The sequence below is a fragment of the Strix aluco genome, chromosome 6, assembly GCF_031877795.1.
Source record: "Strix aluco isolate bStrAlu1 chromosome 6, bStrAlu1.hap1, whole genome shotgun sequence".
NCBI classification, from domain to species: domain Eukaryota; kingdom Metazoa; phylum Chordata; class Aves; order Strigiformes; family Strigidae; genus Strix; species Strix aluco.
Genome location: NC_133936.1, coordinates 43,149,789 through 43,171,166, shown reverse-complemented (window position 1 = coordinate 43,171,166; position 21,378 = coordinate 43,149,789). Strand labels below are relative to the sequence as shown.

The 21,378-nt window shown below is 44.7% G+C and overlaps 1 protein-coding gene across 4 annotated transcripts in view; it reads left to right on the top strand.

Annotated features, from left to right (window-relative positions):
- Positions 1-21,378, top strand: part of HDAC4 (histone deacetylase 4) — a 270,626-nt gene that overhangs the window by 190,102 nt on the left and 59,146 nt on the right. For 3 of the 4 annotated variants that reach the window (XM_074829852.1, XM_074829853.1, XM_074829850.1), the window contains exons 10-14: positions 1,911-2,027; positions 2,115-2,313; positions 5,681-5,910; positions 17,725-17,982; positions 19,896-20,082. In XM_074829852.1, the coding sequence (XP_074685953.1) occupies positions 1,911-2,027; positions 2,115-2,313; positions 5,681-5,910; positions 17,725-17,982; positions 19,896-20,082 (991 nt within the window). The remainder of the gene's footprint in view (positions 1-1,910; positions 2,028-2,114; positions 2,314-5,680; positions 5,911-17,724; positions 17,983-19,895; positions 20,083-21,378) is intronic. The other variant, XM_074829851.1, reaches the window with a different exon arrangement.

The window sequence follows — 21,378 nt, the reverse complement described above, 5'->3', positions numbered from 1 at the left end:
AGTTTGAGGCACAGCTATGGAGTATTGATTGTTAGAAGAGAAAATAGATGTAGTTTTGTTTCATTTATGATACCAGTAAAATATTTCATTACTCCGCTGACTGTAACTATCTTATTCTCGATGTGGCATGCTAACATTATGTAATTTAAATTAAAACAAAATTGCCAGTAGTGCTCAAAATTACTTGGAAGGAGTGTGTGTCTGTGCTCAGTCACATGTCCTTACCAGGTGCCACTCAACAAAATGCTCCCTGCAAATTTCCTCCTTTAAGGCAGCAAATTGTCAACTGAGATCTAAAAAAGAGATTTTACTCATTTTACGGGAGAACTGATCTGTAATATATTTCCAATAAGCTTGAATGACATTAATGAAAGCACAGGAAGGCAAAAGGAAATAAGAAAAAATGCACTTTGCACGTGAAATTTTGCACAGGGTCGTAGGAAAACTAAATGACTTTGAACGCTTGGAATTTAGACACGGCTGGACACTGGGAGAGTGACTGGCAAGTTGGTGGCACGTCGAAGAGCGCAGTTGAAAGGCAGCCCAGCATCTGATAATGATGACACACACGGTCATGGGAAGGCTTTACTCCTTCTGTCCTCCTTGCACAGGCAGCACCAACCTCAGGTGCCAGAGGTGGGGTGTCCTGTTAAAGCTGTCAGCTGGCCCAGTTCAATTTTGGTAAATCAAGGAGGCACAATTGCTCTCAAAGATTGTTCTATAGAAAATGTTTGGTTTTCAATATTAGTTCTTACATGCTTTTTTTTTTTTTTCTTCCCTAATAGGTTGCTGCAGGGTTTTTTTAAGTTTCACCTTAAAGTCTTTGAGGGAGAAAAATAGTTTCTTATTATCCAGCACTGCAACCAGGGAAATAACCTGCAGAGTCTCATTTACTTACAGGACTATGAATTTAAGTCTAGAATGTATAAAGCCATTCTTCAGATCTCTGTTACATCAGTATAGATTGTTCCATAGTACAATATTAAGTTAATCCTTTTTTTCACCATAGCACTTGAGTTAAACAGTAGAAATTCTATAGAAAGTCTGCTTGAAATCTAAACTCTCTTTTATTTAGGTTGGAAAATCACCTGCAGAGAATTCAGGGTGATCAGAACACTTGTTTCCTAACAGGAAAATCAGGCAGTTTATTGTAATTTTAAAAACGAGTTTTCTAGTGCATATTTCAAATCAATCTTGTTTTGAAATTAAAGGTATATTTACTGAAGTGTTTTTGCTTTAAATGGCCATTTTATAATTCCGTAAATCTTGCATTTCACCCTGAAAATCAGGAAATAGCTACATAAATGCAACCTTAAGGCTTTTTGATGAAATTTTGAAGTCTGATTTAAGCTAAAGCACGTTAGTAAATAGCATAAATTGTCTGTGATTTGCTAAAGAGAACAACAACCATTGTAACGCTGTTTTTTTAAGGTAACCTGTTTTAGCCTTAAAAGGGCAAATACTCGAGAAGAAGTAAGCTGAGACGTAATCTTCTTTGCAAAAGCTTTTTGCAGTGGCACTGCATGAAGACTGAGCAGAAGCAGAGTACCGGTGAGGTTGTAGGGGTGATCTTTAGTCTCCAGGAAAGATCAAATAAACTGTAAAAGGTGTCTCTGTAGGGCAGGGAGGTTGGCAGCAGCTGCAGAGCGAGACCATCCCTGTGTTGGTTACCCTGGTCTCGTTGCCCCCTGCCTGGCCACGGCAGTGGCGTTCAGGGCATGCACCTAGTCTGTGCTTCTTTAGGCTGGGTCTGAAGCACAGCTTAGCTCCCCCGTTCAGTATTTCCAATGTCATAGTGAAGTTACCCACTCTGTGCGTTTGTGATGTGTTCTCACAGCAAGTGTACTGTATCCTTGATCCAACCTGTGGATGCTCTCTCACCAGGACGATGTTCTTGATTTTGTTTGCAGACCAGCCTGGCTCACAGGCTTGTGAATCGTGAAGGCTCAGTAACACAGCTTCCACTCTACACATCTCCCTCTTTGCCCAACATCACACTAGGACTGCCTGCAACTGGCCCTTCCAGCGTAAGTGGTGGGGGGATGCAGCCTTTGAAATGCTGCTTGCACCGATTTATCCCTTAACACACTGTGTCATCAATTGTGCGTTGGCAGGGAGGATCAGCACAGCAGGATGCTGAGAGACTTACTATCCCAACCTTACAGCAGCGGATCTCTTTATTTCCTGGCACTCACCTCACTCCCTACTTGAGCACTACAACGTTGGAAAGAGATGGGGGAACTGCACATAACCCTCTTCTGCAACACATGGTCTTACTGGAACAGCCAACTGCACAAACTCCCTTAGTCACAGGTGAGCGCTCCGTAGATAATGTGCAAAACTCAGTCCCAGCTGCGGAAAGAGAGCCAGTGACAGCTGTTGTTTTTCTGTAAAGTCTGTCTCTTGTACAAAAAAAGATACTGCATCATCTATACATTCCGTAGGTATAATATATATCCTTTAGGGGGTGTGATACGTTGGGTAGAGGCGACACTCGCAAAATCAGAGGTTGCCCACCTCATCCGGAGGTTGGGGGAAGTTACCTTGTCATTTTGGCAAAATGAAAATGGTATTTACTTCCATAAGTAAAGCCTAAGTTTGTAGGTAAAAATTTAAAACTAAACTATTAAGAGCTCTAACCACTTTAGATTCAAGTGGAGACAAAAACATTGCGTCTTATGGTTACCTTTGCAGTTTATCACGGATGGTTTCTATTCCGTGTATGAAAGTCACGCACTTACAAAATCACGGATTGAAATACTTGCTTTTCATCGTTATTATAAATGGCAAAAAGATGGCAAAATCAATTGCATTCAAACAGATTGTATTTGTTTGTATATGTTACATTTTCAGTATGCTAATTGCTTTGAATCATTCCCTGTGTCATATTTTCAGAACTAAGTACCTGTGGGAAGGCATATTTCTATAAATAGGGTTGATTCAAAGCAATAATTCCCAGTAGGATGCATTTCTGGTTTACACTATGTAATGTTGGAACAAAGGATGTTCTGCGTAAGTTATAGACAAGTTGATTTTTATTTCTTTCATTCCATTTCTAATGGAAACTCTTGAGAGATGTTGATCACTGAAGCATCACGGCACGGCTCGCTGGTTTGGCTTGTGTCTGGTTTTACATTCAAATCCCAGGAATATACGTGGGGTTGTGATAAGCTTATAAGCATGTGCATATGGGGAAGCTGAAGCACAGAATCCTGGTATTTAGCCAGCGCTTCCAGAGCCGTGAGATGATGTGTGCAGGTTCCTTGAACCTTTACATCATTTTCTGCTGCCTCCTTCTGCCATGGTTGCTGTGGCATGACGAGGTTACCCAGAGTCCTGACATGGCTCTTCGCCTTTGCCCAAGGTCTGTTGATGAAGAGCCATTGGAGAAGACTTCCCCTCTTATCCAATCACCAAAACTTTCTTCTCTGTTCGTGCTGGTGTTTGCTTTAAAGCACACATAAGGAAGAAGTGCTGTTCTGTTTCCTATTCGACCTCTCTCAAAGCTTCCCTCAGTTTACAGTGTACTGTGTTTGCTTCCAAGTGTAATCCTTCTAGTCCACCTGCTACGTGTGGTGTTTTCAGAGTGAGTACAACATGTTACAAACCAACGCTTAGGAGGAATATTCACAATACAACAGAGCAGCAAGAAGAAATACACGTTGCAGATGCAGCAAGCTAACACATGGTCTCAAAAGCCCTGAGTGGACTGGCTGCCAAACTACAGTTAGTACTTCGAACTTCCTTGGAAGCAAAGTGGCGTTTATTAGTATTCTGCTGATAGCCTTCAGCTCTGGAGATAGTCTCCTGATGGCTGCAAAATGATCCAGCATGATGACATGCTCTTTCTGTGCAGGAAGATAGACACGGGGGGTTGGAGAAACTAGAGGAGACTTCCTTAGGTCTGCTACTCTTGTGACAGGTTACTCTGAATAATATCCTTCACGTTGCCGTGTACGTTCTGAGTAGGAACAAGGTGTCTCCCTGAAGGGCCTTCATGGGGGACCTTGGTCATTCACTTGGAGGAAGGTAGTCTTCCAAGGTGTCCTATGCAAATGTAAAGGATCCCTTCCTCTGCTGTCAAAGTTGAACTTTTGGGAAGAAGAACTGTGATATAAGGGAGATGGACCACACCTTTCCAAATTATTCATATATTCGTACCCACACAGACATATGTGTGTGTGTGTGTGTGTGTAAATGCACACACATTTATAAAGTAAGATACCCTTTTACATGATTCTTTTCAAAAAAGCAAAGGGTGGGAGAAACTCAGAAAATCTTTCCCCAAGAAGAGAAGCTTTTAAATGAGCCAGATTCTTCCATGCAGGGCAATTCTGTGAATCAGTGGGAAAAACGAGGTAATGTCCTGGGACAGAAATGTCAAGGTGTCTCTAAACCACCGTATTCAGCTGGCTGCAGACTTCTGGGCAGCTTCTCTCTCTTCTCAACCAACGACTGAAGAAAGAAAAGGTGCAACTTCTCTGACTCTCGAACTGGGCAGTATTTCTGAATGTTACCGACCACTTGCACAGTCTTTAGTTTGTTTTATACAACGAGGTAAAGCAAAAGAGTACTTTTTTCCTAAAAGTGTGTGCAGCCTTATCTACATGAGGGAGACACCAGTGATGCCTTTCTATCCCAAGGTGTAACGAGCAAAAGTAAAGACTTATCCTCAGCTCCTCCACCCTTGGGTTTCGCTTTGTGTTGGGCATGTCTTCATGTCCCAGCTTTCTAAGAAGTGTGTGAAGGTATGTTTCTGGAGAGCAGAGCAAGAACTGGCTTACCTCAAGAACAGCTAAAAAGACAAGATGCTTTCTAAAGACGTGCCGTTACCGGAGCTCAGACAGGTATTTCACGTGGTAGTCATCAGAAACGCCTAAATTGCCAAGAGCATGTGAGTAATGCAAGCTATCTCAAAATAACCTTCTGTTTTCATTAAATTACTAGCATGTATACACAGGACAGTGATGGAAACATTTCTAGCTATTTGTCATCTTGGCCTCCAACTTTCTTTCTACAGGAATAATCAAGCCTGATAGCTCCCATATTCCTGAAATGCCTTTTTCCAACACAAACCTGGCCAGGGGTTTATCACATGGAAGTTTTCATCCCTAGTCATTTCTACGGGGTGGGATATAGCACAGCCAAAAGCAGATGTGCTTCCCTACATGGTCTAGAGTGGGAAGCAGCTTCATCAACATCCATCATCCTTCAGCACATCCAGTGAGCCCTGTGTAAGGTATAATTACTGGATGCTGCGGAGGTGGCAGCTTGGGTTGGTGGTTTCCTAGAAATGAACCAGGAATTACTCCCTGTACGAAGACAGGCTGTAAGACTTTAACTTCTCCAAACTGCCACTGTGATCTTCATTCACATCACCCACCGAGCAATAGAAGGGTTCGTAAGGTATTGCTGATTTTAAGAAATGAAACGTTTCCCTAGGATCTGTGAGTAAACAAGCTAACAAAGAATTCAAAAGAAAGCAAAGTATTACTCCATCCAGTGGTAATTAATTGTTATCTGTTCTCTTTTAAGGGTGCTTCAACTGTAAATGGCGAGATGGCTGGTTTTAACGTTATGTATCATTGTCACCATCAGCGTTACTCAACAGCCGTTTTCTCCCTTCCTTTCTTCTTCCTTTTTTTCTTCTCTGCTGTTTTTTCCTCCATATTATCTTCAGACTGGTATCTTTCAGGACTGCCCCTCCATGCACAGTCTCTGGTTGGTGGAGAACGGGTCTCCCCGTCAATACACAAACTTCGGCAGCATCGCCCGCTGGGGCGCACGCAGTCCGCTCCCCTTCCCCAGAACGCCCAGGCCCTCCAGCAGTTAGTGATCCAGCAGCAGCACCAGCAGTTCTTGGAGAAACACAAACAGCAATTCCAGCAACAGCAACTGCACATCAACAAGGTAGGCCTGATGCTTTTAAAGTCTGTCTTCTTCATACAGCATCGATACCAGCGTTAGCTGACACTATCTCAGAGTTTCTTGTGCGGTAATGTTTGTGGTCTCAACCTCCATAAGCAACTGGCCTTCAGCCTTGAACCTGTTTTTCATGATTTTGAGAAATACCTCGACAAGAATGTGGACATCCATCAGCAAGGCGAGCATCAATACCTGTGTTGCAGACAGTGGAAAGGCAGTACAGTTCAAACTTCTGGCTTTCCAGTAATATTTTTTAAAGTTGTCATTGCTGCTGTTCATCCAGATCAGGATCTTTTGTCAGTTTTGTGGCAAAACATAAAATGCTGTCAAGGAATATGGGGGGAATACCTACTGTGTATATATTCAGTTTGGGAGGGAGAAGGAGCATGGATTTGAGAGAAAAAAAAAAAAAAGGCGCAAGGGATTTCAGACATGACAACACCAGAAAGTAATTGCAAGTGAGATGTTCAGATTTGCTGAAGCATTTTTCACTGGAATTACCTTTGGAAAGAGAAAAGCTGTTCCCATCTCCAGTCCAGATTCTCTAAACTCTGGCCCTGTGTAAAGCATTGCAGTGTCCTATCCATTTCTTCTCCTGAAAATGAGGATAGTTTTGCTGTGCATCCTGCAGAGGTTGTTTTGAAGATGAATTAGATGTGATTCAAAAATTGCTTTGAAGAAAGCAGGTACTGTGTTTATTATCTCGCGTTCTGTAAATCACTCGGAGAACATCGGGTGAACGTTGCAGAGCACCATTCATCAGTGTACAGATTTTGCAATTGCTGTGTAGCCAAAATAATCTGTCTGGGCATCCTGGTATTACAACGAAGCTCAAACAAAGCTGCTTTGAGATGATTGCATTGAGTGTGAATTAAAAAAGAAAAAATCTGTCCTGATGTTTTAGCCTATGGGAAGGTAAAACTCACCTTTTACACGCAAGAGGTCTGATCGCAAGTGGTATGGATGGAGCTGTGAGGTTTTACCCCAGCTGAGGTTTTCTCCCAGGATTTCAGAAGACACGGTCTGTTGCTAGACTTGCAATATAAAAAAGGCTGTTAGGGAAGGGGGAAATCGATCATAATCAGCGTGATGTTTCTCTGACTGATTTATACTGTTTTGAGGCTTTCTAAAGACTTTTCTCAAGGCGTTCCAGTTGTGGCTTTCTCTAAGAAACAAGCAAATCCAGTAGTTAGGTTCCAGTCTGGGGAGGACAAGTTCGATGGCAGGCGGACCTTTCAGATTGCTGCAGTTTAATTTATTGTGGAGGTTTCTCCAAATATTTTTACTGTTCCAGTCCTATGAGAAAACACAACTACTGAGAGCTGGATTTAAAAAAAAAAAAACACCCCACAACCCCAAAAAAACCGCCACCAAAACCCACCACACAACCCCCCAAAACTTTGTTTATAGACTCGAGCTAAGGCAGGATGATTACACAAGTTACTGACGTCAATCATGTACTTCTGGAGAGCTGCCACCACGCACCACGTGTGCCAGCCCTGGCCCTCGTTCAGCCCCTCACACTGGGGTGGTGGGGAGCTGCCACTGCCATAGAAATTTCCCTTACCCCCCTCCGAACACCCTTCGTGACCAGGATCATCGGACGCGGGGCGCTAGGTAGGGTTTCTTTGTTCGGAAATGAATGTCAGCTTGGCATTTTGTTTGTTTGAGGTTTTCAAGGCTTTTCCGTTGCCAACGCTTGTAAGCGTCCAAAGACTTCGCCGTGACGTACCCACTGAACTCATTCAGACTTCTGCTCGGACCTCCCAGGAGCTGGAGAGCCTGTGTGACCAGAGCCAAGCCAGTTTTCCCGCAGCACTCTGAATTTCAGCTTTGTTAGAGCTGTGATCTATCGCATCCATAGCAGAGGCAGGCGGGGGGCGGGGTGGGGGGGGACTGTAATTAAACTGATTGCGCAGGGGCGATTTCCCTGTGTTTGATTTATATAAGTAATGAGTTTAAATCGTTTTGGTACTAGTGCTGTATGCGTGTGGCAAATTTATCCCCTGGGATAGCATCCAAGTGCTGACATGGAAAAAGACTTTACCCAGATGCGCAGATATTTTAAGACCCTTGTGTGTAGGAGAGTAAGGGCACGACTAAAAATAATGTGATAGATTGCTGCCTTTTAATTATTAGCAGAACTGACAGCACTGTCTGTTAAGGTTGTCTTGGATTTCCTGTAAATAATATGAGGCTGTTTTCAATTGCTTGTGATTTGTCCAAACTTTTAAGATTTTGGCCTTAAACTTTCCCTGATAGGTGTCTACATCAGATGAAATTTTTGAGAAGATTGCAGCCAAAACAAGTCTTGCTGTTTCCAAGAAGGTGACTAAGGAAAAATGTGTTGGTTTACTCCTGATTAAAAATAATAAGAATAATCATCTAGGGGATTGGGCTGTGAAGCCCTGGTGCTGGAGGCTTTGGATCAGGAACTTGGAATTGGACAAATGAGGACAGGGTGGGTGGGTGGGTAGGGAAGGAGAGTGCAGAGGGATGGGTTGGGAGGGGCAGGGCTCCTCGGGGTGACCGGAGAGGGGTGTGTGATCCCTTCCAGCATGGACTCTGAAGTCCTTGGTCAACTGCCGTTGGCAGCAAATTGGGCATTGCTTGAGCCTTGCAAAGCCCATGGGAGTAGTTAAGTCACACATGCAAGTCTTGTTCACTTTTCCTTTTTTCGCATCTTTTCGATCCAATTTTTGATAAGTCGTATCTCTTTTACAAGATTCTGAAGGGTAGTACAGAGAGGGGTAAGAGCGGGGCTGCTCTCCAGTGGCGTGCTGCCTCGTTTGTCACAGAAATCGGAGGACACATAAGGAGTGGAAGAGGGAAAGAGGGGGCCTTAGGGCTAAGGCAGCTTGATGCCGTGGCAGGGAATTGGCTTCCTCCTCTCTGCCGCAGAGCCACAGCCCACTGAGCAGATCCAGCCAGCGGGCAGCTTGCAGCAGCACGCTCAGCTTCTCCCTGCCTTCTGCAGGACAGGGAACCGGAGCTGCTAGCTGCAGAGGTGTGCTTGCACACCTCAAACATGTCATCTTAAAATCAACTGTATCCTACTGAAGCCCCCGTTCAGCGGGGTTTCCTAATCTGCCCCAGCTGTGCATTTGATGGCATGGAGCAGCTCTGCTCCCTCCCTGCTTGCTGTCAAGTCATCGTGAGCACAGACGTGCTCGTATTTGCAGAGCACTCGTGCTCTAGTGATTGCACTGCACAATTGTATGTAGAAATCAACAACTCTTTCTTCCCAACCAGGGTTTGAGACATTAAATGAGATTCTGGATAAGATACTCAACAGAATCACAGAATCGTCTAGGTTGGAAAAGACCTTGAAGATCATCCGGTCCAACCATTGACCTAACACTGACAGTTCCCAACTACACCAGATCCCTAAGCGCTAAGTCAACTTTACTCTTCAACCCCTCCAGGGATGGGGACTCCACCACCTCCCTGGGCAGCCCATTCCAACGCCCAACAACCCCTTCTGTAAAGAAATGCTTCCTAATATCCAGTCTAAACCTTCCATGGCACAACTTGAGGCCATTCCCTCTTGTCACTTGTCACTTGGTTAAAGAGACTCATCCCCAGCTCTCTGAATCACTTCACGCTAATTGAGCACTGTGCAACCTTTGATCAGAATGAGGTATGTGCCTTAAAAGAGTAAATACGAAACGGCCCTGAAAATAAAAGCCGTAGCATTAATGCAAGTGCACGGGAGCGTTGACCTGAAATGATGCAGTCAGCGTGCGCTCGTGTTTCCCACCTTTCTGTGTGTTTAACACTCAAACCTCGGGAATGGTTTTTCCCCACGGTCAGAGGAGCTTTGCGGGACGAGGGGGCTTTATTTGACATACGATAAATAGATGCAGCAATCCCGACATTGTTTCATCTTCAGCAATTACCATTTCTCTGCAGTCTTCAGTCTCTTTTAAGATAACAAATTTTAGTCTTTTATATATATGAGAGAGAGGAGCCATGATATGCTCATGATTCCCTGTATCGTTTGGAGGTTGACACTTGGGGAGGTATTTTTGTCATGACAGTGAAGCAGATAAGGTAGGACGCTGTTCTCTGAGCAGACTCCAGGTATTTTGAGTTAAGTGTTAGTTCTTCAGTGTGATAGATCTTGAAGCAGCAATTCCCTTTCTAAAGAGAAATACGCAAGTGACATTTCTGTAAATTCTATGCCAGAAAACTCAACTTTTTACCTTTCCCTAGTGAAGATGAGTGTTTTGGCTTTAGTGCCCTGGATGTATAATTCACTAGAACAGATAATCTCCCTTTTAGCCCTGTGTTGTGCTGTTAAGCAGATTAACACTGAGCTTTTGTGGTCGAATTGTGGTTCTTCTGAGTAAACCCCATTTTTAGCAACTGGGAAGTGAGGTGTTTCTCCTGCTGTGGCATATATATGGCAACGTATATACGCCAGACCACAGTGCCCCAGTTTGTCTGGTGCAGCAGCGTTGGGTGGATACATTTTTATTAACACCTAGAATTTAACCTTGCTATTTCCTGATTTGTTTTTTTTTCTTTTTTGGAACGCGTTAACTGTTTAGACTCAAGGGGCTCCTGGAGTAGCTTTTCATATGTAATGTTTACTTCGGAATGTTAGAAAAATACAGTGTATTAGGTTGATTGCACAGCATTCAGGCAGGGCTGTTACCCTTTGAACGGTTTAAGGGAAGCCTGGTTTTGAAGCCCCCAGACATAAGTTTGGGTGTAACAAGTATTGAAAAAGATCTCCGGAAAACCTCCTTCAGCCTTCATGCTAAGCATCTCAGCCTATTGAATAAGAAATGCCTTTCAGCAGGATAGGAGATGCTTGATATTCGGGTGCTTGTGCACTGTCACACTTATTACTGCATAAATGCTGTTAAGTGGTTTTGCCAGGAGCCTTTGCTCTGCAGGGTGTCTGTTGCTGCAGGTCTGGCGATATGTAAATGTGTACCTGATATAATCGAGCCCGTAATTCCAATTATTTGGGAGAGGGGGGAAAGAAAACAGCTTCTGCTGGTGCCAGTGTGTTTTCTCCTCGTTCCCCCTCCTTTTCCCCCCCAGGCAGTCCCTGTTCTTTGATTCATTACAGTTGGGTGTAAGCACAGGCCAGCAGTCTCATGGTCCTTCCAGCAGGTAGGCTGCCTCAGACAGTTACGTGTTTTCCTGCTGTCTCATCATTTCAGGGGGGAAAAAAAAAAAAGAGATTTTTCTAGGCTTTGGCTGCTGCAGAAGGCTCTGCCAGCTCTCTAAGTGGCCTACGCCCATCTCGGCCTCTCCCTTATCATCTCTTGTTTCTCCTTAGTCTATAAAAGTTAAAAATTAGAATCCAAGGGGTACGTCATGTGGGAAGAGTCATATCAATAGCTAGAAGAGCTAGACTTGTGTTATCGTTTCTGAGTAATTAATTCAATCCCCCAGCAATATGTTTTCTTCTTGTCCACGTGCACGCTCCCCTGCAGATGCACTCTGTCCTTACGCCTCTCTGCTAGTGCTCTTTTTTCTCTTCAACATCCCAGCCCATGTACCCGCTCCACACCGCCTACCTCCCACCTCTCGATTCCTAGCCACATCCTTGACTCAAGACCAACACTTTCTTGGTCGTCTGCCTCAAGTATGCTTTTGAGCTGAGCCTTTATTATCTCTTTTTTCTTCCTCTATTTTTTCTTCCAAGCTGTGTCTCCAGCTATCCAGAGTTGTTCTCTTTCTTCCCTGAGTTTGTCCTTCATCTCCAGAGGGAGGAAAGGCAGGTTTCTGCTGGTTTCTGCACAGCATGGCACGGTCAGGGCCGAGCCGGTCTGTCATCCTCCCTTCCTGGCTTCTCTCTTCCTCTGGACAATGGGACGTGCTGTGCTGCCCCACCAACACCTGTGTCCCCCACAATGCTTTCAAGGAGGAGCAGGACTCGGCGTGGTTGATGGTACCAGCACGGAAGATGCTGAGGCTGGCTGGGTCCTGGCTGGTACCTTCTGCTACTCCACCCCGTTCCCAAAACAGGGAAGTCACTCCACCTCGCTGGGCATGCTCTGCACTTTCCGGCATATAAACTGGGTAGATATTAACAGTAGTGCTGTCTCGACCACCTTCCAGCATGTTCCTGTCTGCACAAAGTTTTGACCAGCTGTACATATCTGGCAAAGTGGAATGAGGTTTTGGTGTGTTGTCAAGTGTGATCTCTTTGACCTTCTCCTACCTGGATGAGCTGTATGGAAATGTGATGATTTATCCTAAACTTTGAAGCTGTGTGTGGTTGTTTTCAGCCACCAACCTGTATCCTTTGATGCACACCAGTCTGTCCAGCAACACTGAAGTCTCTGAAGGGCATGACTAAGATATTCCCTCCAGCAGAGATGCCCTTGTCCACAAGGCTGTTACTAATCTCATATCTGAAAGCAGTCCCCTCAGTGATTCAAACTTGTTCTCTACTTTCAGTAACCGTTACCAGGATGAACAACACTGGAGAAATGCCACATTCCTGTGTTGGACTCCTAAATTGGAAGAGATCTCGAAAATAGATCTGTCTCAAGTTTTACTTAGAGTCATGCCCAACTTTCATCTCTGTCAGTCTGTGATAACCGAGGTGATCCATCATGTTCAGTGTCGAAGGAGCCTTGTCCTTTTAATTGTGCAGGACCAGCAATTTCCTCTGTAACTGCTTGTTGTCACAAGAGAAAGATTCAGAAGTGCACAGCTTCACCAGAGTTAGTCTGTCCAGATAGGAGGCTTTGCTACGCAGTCTTATGGAAGTTCTTCAGCTCTGCTTCTGCTTCCCAAGGAGCTCTTCAGCCACCTTTTAGACCAGACAGGTCCCTGGGACACTTGTTGCCTAAAGACGTGCATTAGTTATCTCCTTCTAGGAGCTTCTCAAGCATTTTTCTGTTGGGGACTCTTCATTAGTCTGTGATGAGTAAACAGACATTTCTAGCCAATTTAGTAGTATCTTCAAAGTCTTTGGTGTCCTAAGAACTTAACCACTACAGGGAAGGTATCATGAAGAAGTAGATATATCATATCTAGTAGACAAATCAGATGCCAACTGACCTGAAATTTTGCTAGCAAAGGAATGCAGCTTTTTTTTCCGTATGAAACATTCCACAGAAAAATGATGAATTCTTTGGTTTTCCCTGTATTGTGACCTGACATTGCTGTGATTTTTTTTTTCTTTCTATTCTTTATATTTCAAAGGTGTAGATAAGAAACCTGGCCAGTTGCACTGAGTCTTTTAAAAAAGAAATTTCTGTACCGAAATAGTTAGTAGTCCAAGGCTAGAGAGGCAGTGCCTTTAACAGCGTTTTATAGTGGCAGTATGTGATAGCCAGAGGCGACTCTGTTTGAAAATAGAGGAGCAACCTCGTTGCAAAGGAAACTGAAGAGCTAATTTTCAATGCTATCGTAACTTTATATTCATTCTCTTGCACTTTTATTACCTTAAATTTTCTTAAATTACATGAACACGTGTTCATCGAATTGCAAAAATGGAAGATTTTTAGGAAGTTTTAATGGGCCTGGGATGCACATACTCAGGTATTATATGGAATATGTTCATAACAAAGTGCTTTCTTTGCAAAATTGTCCTTTAACAAGAATAGGGTTGCAGCAGCTGGAACAAATGACATACCAAGAGATTCACTTTGAATTAGGACAGCAAACCGAATGTTTGAAATGTCCTTGTCATTGACCACTTGATCTTTCAACCTTCATTGTGCTTTTCATTTAATTCTTAAATTTTTATGGAGATGGAATAATTTAAAACTTCTAGGGAATTACACTGCTTCTCATTTCCATTACATTTGACAATGACATTGTAAGTTATGTTCCCAGCAATTACCTTGCGTGGTTCTTAAGTTCAAAAGGTATTAAGTTCAAAGCTTGAGACCTTTGATCCAAGCAGAACAAAGAGTAGCAGAAGATGGTTTATGATGATTTAATTATCTTTAAAACAGATTATATTCATCAAGCTGAAGAGAGCTTAAAGAAAAATGATGGAAGAACTAACTTTAGCTTAACGTGCTTTAGTTATCCAATGTGTATTGCAAGTAATGGAGAGGGGGGCGGTGGTAATTCACAAAAATCCTTGAGAAGTTTTGATCACTGAATCTTTTAGGTTGGCAGGAACTTTATGAGATCATTTAGTCCAATGTCCCTGCTTGAGCAGGGTCAGCTAGAGCAGGTTGCCCAAGACCATACGCAATTGAGTTTTGAGTATCTCTAAGGATGGAAACTCTATAACGTCTATGGGCAACCTGTTCACGTGTTTGACCACCCTCACAGTAAAAAATATGTTTTCTTGTGTTCATAAGGAATTTCATGTGTTTTAATTTGTGCCCCCTGCCTGTTGTCCAGTCACCTGTGAGTTCAACCATCAGGCCCCATGGAGTTATGTATGTCCAGGTTTTCTTAAGTGCTCCCTAAGCCTGGTGGTCCTCCACCAACAGTAAGTCTTCCTTGCTTCAGATTTTCCCTCTGGTCTCAGGGGCTTGGGATTCCTGAAGGACGTTTTTATTAGTAAAGAAGGCATTATGTGCCGTAGCCTTTTCTGTGTCATTTGTCACCAGGTCCCTTCCCCCATTCAGCAGTGGGCTCATGATTTCCCTACTCTTCCTCTTTTCTTTCTTGATGTCTTTCATGTCCCTTGCCAGATTCAACTCCAGGTTGGCTTTGGCTTTCTTAACACTATATGTACAAGATCAGATGGCAACTCTTTACTCTTCCTGGGTCACCTGTCCTGCTTCCAACTCTTGTATACTGCCTATTTATATCTTGTGTTCAGTTAGGAACTCCTTGCTCATCCATGCAGACCTCCTGCAGCCCGTGCTTGATTTCTCACTTGTTGGGGTGGACCTTTCTTGAGCTTGTAGAATCCTTGAGTATCAGCCAGCTCTCCTGGACCCCTCTAATCTCCAGGACTGTATCCCATGGGACTCTTCCAAGCCTGAAGAGGCCAAAGTCTGCTCTCTTGAAATCCAGGGCTGTGGCCCTGCTTTTTGCCCTGTTCCCTCCTCTTCGGATCTTCAACTCTACCATCTCATGGTCACTGCAGCCAGTGCTGCTTCTGTGACTTCCACGTCCCCCGATAGTCCTTCCTTGTTTGTAAGTTTCAGGTCCAGGAGAACACCTTCCTTGTTGACATCTTGATCACCTGTGTCAGGAATTCATCATCAATGCACTCAAATCTCCTAGATTGTTGGAGCCCTGCTGTCCCGTCCTTCCAGCAGATAGCAGAGTGATTAAAGTCCCCCTGGTTAAAGACCAGGACCTCTGAAAGTGAGGCTTCTTTTGGGTGTTTGAAGAAAGCCTCATCTATTTCTACCTGACCAGGAGGTCCACAGCAGTTTACCTACTACAAGAGCGCTCATCTTGGTCTGTTCACTTATCTTGACATTTAAGCTCTTCAGGGAATCACAGAATCATCTCAGTTGGAAAAGACCTTGAAGATCCTCCAGTCCAACCATGAACCTGACACTGACCGTTCCCAGCTCCACCAGATCCCTCAGCGCTGGGTCAACCCGACTCTTCAACCCCTCCAGGGATGGGGACTCCCCCCCTGCCCTGGGCAGCCCATTCCAATGCCCAACAACCCCTTCTGCAAAGAAATGCTTCCTAAGAGCCAGTCTGACCCTGCCCTGGCGCAGCTTGAGGCCATTCCCTCTTGTCCTATGGCTTGTTACTTCATTAAAGAGAATCATTCCCAGCTCTCTGCACTCCCCATCTGTACTGGGGCATCATTTGACTGACTCCAGATCCATACCAAGGCACAGATCCCCATGCATTCCTGCTTATCCTTCACATAAAGGGCAACTTCCCCTCCTCACCTTCCTAAAAAGCCTATATCCCTCCATCATAGCACCCTAGTCGTGTGAGCTATCCCACCAAGTGCCCATGGTCCCAGGGAGGTTGTAGCCCTGTAACGGCACACAGACTTCTAAGTTTCCTGCTTGTCTCCTAGCGTAGAAACATTTGAGAGGCACTCAAGCATACTGATTCCCTGGGCTTGAGACCTTCCCCTTCAGACCGTTCTGCAGGCGCTTCTTTCTTTACATGCCTGTGCTCAAAGGATGCCTCTTCATCTCTTGTTTGTTGAATGGTGTGTCCTTTCTGCTCACACCACCCCAAGGCCCTTGGCCCATCTCCCCTGTCGTCAGCTTCCTTAGCTGCTTGTTGAGGAGCCACTCCCTCCCCTGTTGTTTCAGGTTTAAAGCTCTGACTACGAGCTTGGCCAGCCTGTTGGCAATGGTACTTTTTCCCTGTTTAGTCAGGTGGATCACATCTCTTCCAAGAAACTGTTGACTCTCAAAGACAGTTCCACGGCTGTAGAAACCAAAACTCACTTGCCAACAGCAGCTAGTTGTTGATCAGTATGAAAATATTGCCTCTTGTTACTAAGAGGGATGGGACTGCACTCCCCATCTCTGCTGGGGGAGTCACTTGAACCCCAGAGGGTCTTGACTTAAGCTTCTAGGAAAGATAATGCCCGTCTGCATGTTCTGCTCCTTTCAGGAGTCCAGACATCTGAAACGCAATAATCCACAAAGCACTGGCCCTGTGTCCCAGTCCTTCAATGCTCCATTTTTACAAGCTTTGAGCTCCAGTTATTTGAGATCCTCTGCTGTAGCTATAAACAACCTCTTGCCATCCTTGCTGTGATACTTGCAGGCAATTAAACCTTTATATTACCTTTGTCTGCCTCAATCTGCTTTGTATAGGTTTGCTTAAGTTATATGGCAGAGCCTCTCTTTCTACATTTAGGGAAAAAGGCTTAGTTTCTCTTTCCACATTTAGGGGAAAAGGCTTAGTTTCAGGTTTGAGCCACTGTTCTTCAAAGAGCAAGTTACTTACAAGTAGTCACTCATTCTGCATGTGTTCAATAACCATGTTTTGATTTAGCTTTATTAGATTTAAAATCAATATTGCTTTTCATACCAATGACCTAATCCTTATTAAAGCTCTGCCCTGACAACTTTCAGAGTTCAGCAGTTTCTTTATAAGCCTATAAAACTGGTACAGCCTGAGCTCTTGTAAAGAAAGGAAATTGATTTATTTACCTACGCTGGATTTAAAAACAGTCCACTTTTTTTTTGTTGTTCCAAATAATCATAAGCAGTCTGAGTGAGAACTGTGAGTTTTATCTTGCCAATGAACTTTCAGAAAGTCTGAGCCTGTGTGAATGATGGTGAAAATTATACTGTTCCCTTTGTTCTAGCAGCTGCTTTCAGAGGAGTTCACTATCTCTGGTTAGGAAGGTCCGATTAGAATGATGCTGCTCTTGCAGTTTGCATCTGTACAGATGCTGTAAGTTGAGTCTTCTCAGTTTTCTCCTAAATACATAAGAATGCAAGTTTCAGAGGAATCTTTTTAAGATGGCCTCTCACTTAACAGATAAAATTCAGGGGGTGATTCAAGAAGAAGCTGGGCAAACAAGGCAGCAGAAACCCTCTTAGAGAGTTTGCGTGTCTCTTACTCTTTTTCAGAATTTAATTGCCAAATATATTGATGGTTATGCAGCTTCTGTGTGGGTTTGTGAATGGAGTAGCATCCATAAGTGTGCAGGCACAAGAGGCTCTTATTTATTCAGAGGGAAAATCAAGTGCAAAATGCAGGGGCCACCATTACTTGGGACACAGGATTTCATAGCACTTAAGGTTAACCTGACCTTTCCCTTGAGTGGTTGTTTTGGACCTAGTTTATAAGATAAAAGCTGTAATTCACAATTGCTCTTTTCATGAAGCTGGTTCTTTGTGGAGAACAGAGTGAACATTACCTGTGATGAGTTACATTTTATTTATTGGTTAACCTACGTGTTGTTTACAGATTATATCAAAACCCAACGAACCAGCTCGCCAGCATGAAAGCCACCCTGAGGAGACAGAAGAAGAGTTGCGGGAACACCAAGCCCTTTTGGAGGAGCCATACAGTGACAGAGTCGCAAGCCAAAAGGAGGCCTCAGGGCTGGCCAATGTGGTGCAAGTGAAGCAAGAACCCATCGAGAGTGATGAGGAGGAAGCAGAGCCGCAGCAGGAGCTGGAGTCTGGGCAGAGGCAGGCCGAGCAGGAGCTGCTCTTCCGTCAGGTGAGCTCCCAGAATACCAGGTTTGAGACTTGATTCTTTGTAGAATCACAGAATCATCTCGGTTGGAAAAGACCTTGAAGATCATCTAGTCCAGCCATTAACCTCACCCTGACCGTTCCCAACTCCACCAGATCCCTCAGCGCTGGGTCAACCCGACTCTTCAACCCCTCCAGGGATGGGGACTCCCCCCCTGCCCTGGGCAGCCCATTCCAACGCCCAACAACCCCTTCTGCAAAGAAATACTTCCTAAGAGCCAGTCTGACCCTGCCCTGGCGCAGCTTGAGGCCATTCCCTCTTGTCCTGGCGCTTGTTCCTTGGCTCAAGAGACTCATCCCCCCTCTCTGCACCCTCCTTTCAGGGAGTTGCAGAGGGCCATGAGGTCTCCCCTCAGCCTCCTCTTCTCCAGACTAAACCCCCCCAGTTCCCTCAGCCGCTCCCCATCAGACCTGTGCTCCAGACCCTGCACCAGCTCCGTTGCCCTTCTCTGGACACGCTCGAGTCATTCAATGGCCTTTTTGGAGTGAGGGGCCCAAAACTGAACCCACTCATCGAGGGGCGGCCTCACCAGTGCCGAGTCCAGGGGTCAGATCCCTTCCCTGTCCCTGCTGGCCACGCTATTGCTGATACAGGCCAGGATGCCATTGGCCTTCTTGGCCACCTGGGCACACTGCTGGCTCCTGTTCAGCCGGCTGTCAGTCAACACCCCCAGGTCCCTCTCTGACTGGCAGCTCTCCAGCCACTCCTCCCCAAGCCTGTATCGCTGCTGGGGGTTATTGTGGCCCAAGTGCAGCACCCGGCATTTGGCCTTATTGAAGATTGTTTGATTCTTGGTAGTCACCTTATACTACTCTTAAGGGGGACAAGCTAGGGAGAACCAGCTCCTGAGAATTTCCTACATAAAGAAACCTGCGCATAAAATCAGTGCCAGCCTTCCCTGGAGTCACTGTCAGCTCAGAAGTAACAAGGAGGGGAATCTGGATCACCTGCACAAAACACAATGTGTTTGCAGCCACTGAACCAGTTTCTGTTTGTTTCTTTGGGCAGACAAAGTGTGTCTTAACATTTTTGAGCACTAAATGCTAGCAGAGGATTTTATGTTTTAAAACCAATTGACTTGCCCCAGTGAAGGGCTGGATAAGGGATCGAAGGATGAGGTTCATTGAAGGGGATTCCTTTTTCACAACTGGAGATCCCAGAGATTGCAGCTGTGCTCACTTTGGAGAGTAAACACCAGAGGCTTGTGGATTGCAAGTAATAAATCCAGTAACAACGTAGCATAGCATAATCTTCCCCAGTTATATGGCAGTCTCCCAAAAGCTGTCTGTTGTGGTAGCAATAATGAAGGTGAGAAGGTTGCAGTTCTCTTAAGGCATCAGTGCTCTGCTTATCTTTGCAGCCCTTAGCACTCAGCATCTGACTGTACCTACAGCCGTGTGTAACCCCCGCATGGGATCTGCAGCCAAGAGCAGATTGCTGTAGCCATGCCAGGGTGTAGCTGTCTGAGAAAATCCACAGCCCTTGGCTAGGGAAAACGGACTTGTGCCAGGTTTGCAGTTGCAGTGTCTGTGAATCAGGTGCAAATCGGTTGATCCCTGTAGTCATTTGCATCTCCCTGCTCACTGCCATCTCCCTAGCACTGCGGAGCTGACTCGCGTGTCCCCAGTGAATGTCACTGGCTGGTGTTGCTCAGAGACTACATTTTTGGTTCCTTATTGAGCAGCATTATCTTCATAACGGTGCTGCCTTGGAAGATCAGTGCCGTTGCCACCCATGCTGGTGCAAACTGTTATTTGAACTTATATTTATATACGTATAAATATTAATATATTTTATATATTTGATTTAACTTTAAAAACCCTTCTATGAAGGCACCACGCAGACTTTCAGCAAGTGCCTGCTTCTTTTCCCCACAGCAAGCCCTTCTGTTGGAGCAGCAACGCATTCACCAGCTGAGAAACTACCAGGCATCGCTGGAGGCAGCTGGCATGCCTGTCTCTTTCGGAGGGCATCGGCCTCTGTCCCGTGCACAGTCCTCGCCCGCCTCGGCCACCTTCCCAATGTCCGTTCAGGAGCCACCCACTAAGCCAAGGTTCACAACAGGTAACATTTTGGGGCACTGGAGGCTGAAGCGGTGGGGCTGTGGTTACCGTTTTGCCTTATGTTGTGTTTTTCTACCCTGGCCCTGCCTCTCAGCTGCATTTGGGGACTCCATAATATCCTGTCTTCTTCAAGGATAAGATTCAGTTGTCTTGCACCCTGTTGTCCTGCTTGTCCCTTCCCCAGAAGGACAGACACCCTACGGTCCAGACAGAAAATAAACTGCAAAAAATCAATAGAAGCACAGCACAGTACTTTAATTATGTATCTCCAGAAAAAAAGGACGAGTCATATGCTGTGACAAAGCTGATTTAGATGCAAAGCAGAGAGAGGCAATGTTATTGAAAAAGGACAGCATGCCAAATGCAGTATCTGTTGGCTGTATTTTCTGCACCTTCTCCAGTCCCTATGCAATCTCATGCCATAAGTTATCCACTCCGGGCTCTGTGCCAGCCTACCCCTCCTTCTGTAACACAATCTCTGCCCAGGAGTCTGTGCCTGTAGGTTAGGAAAAATGAGGTGAGTTGATTATTTCAAGTTGTCTTGAGCAGACAAACAGACGGAAGAGTGTTTTCTTACCTGTTCAGTCTTCATCTCGAAGGAAAATTATGAGTGCATAATTTTTATGAGTGCATTATGAGTACACGTGTCAAGTGAAAACCAGAAGTGCAAAGAAGGTGTTAATCTCCCCACGAAGATTAAAGGCAAAAAATAATTGTTCTTCCTGAATCCTGACAACCAACTTTTTTCCACCCAAATCCTTTCTGTCTATTCAGTAGCCTTAGTAACAGATGAAAGTAAATTTATGTGCAACTTTTCAAGTCCTATGCCGGGTGATTAGGCGGACTTATTTTGAAGTCCGCCTTCTTCCCCAAATGTCAAGCTCTATTTTGTGAATGAACATTTTGCAATGTGATGTGTGCCCTGGGAAAAGGAAGGGGGGAAAAAAATCCAGAACGCCCAAGTAAGAGCAACTCATGATTTTGTTTCTCTTTCACTTACCCGTTTATTCTTATTTAACCCACACTTTCTGCATCATTAAAATCAGCCCTGTGAATCGGATTTATTTTCAGACACTGATGGTGTAGTAATAGTGATGTGTTAAATACAACTTTGTTCTTCAGCTGCTAGCTGCAGGGTAGGAAGCATGTGCGATCAGCTCTGTAAAAGCTCAAGCAGTATCTCATTTTTGCAAATCATCCCTTTAAGTCCCTATTTGTTGTTAATATTGAAACCTTGAATTTCAGCAAAACTGTTACTTTAATGCAACCAGTTAGAGCAAGATTATTCTAGATTTTA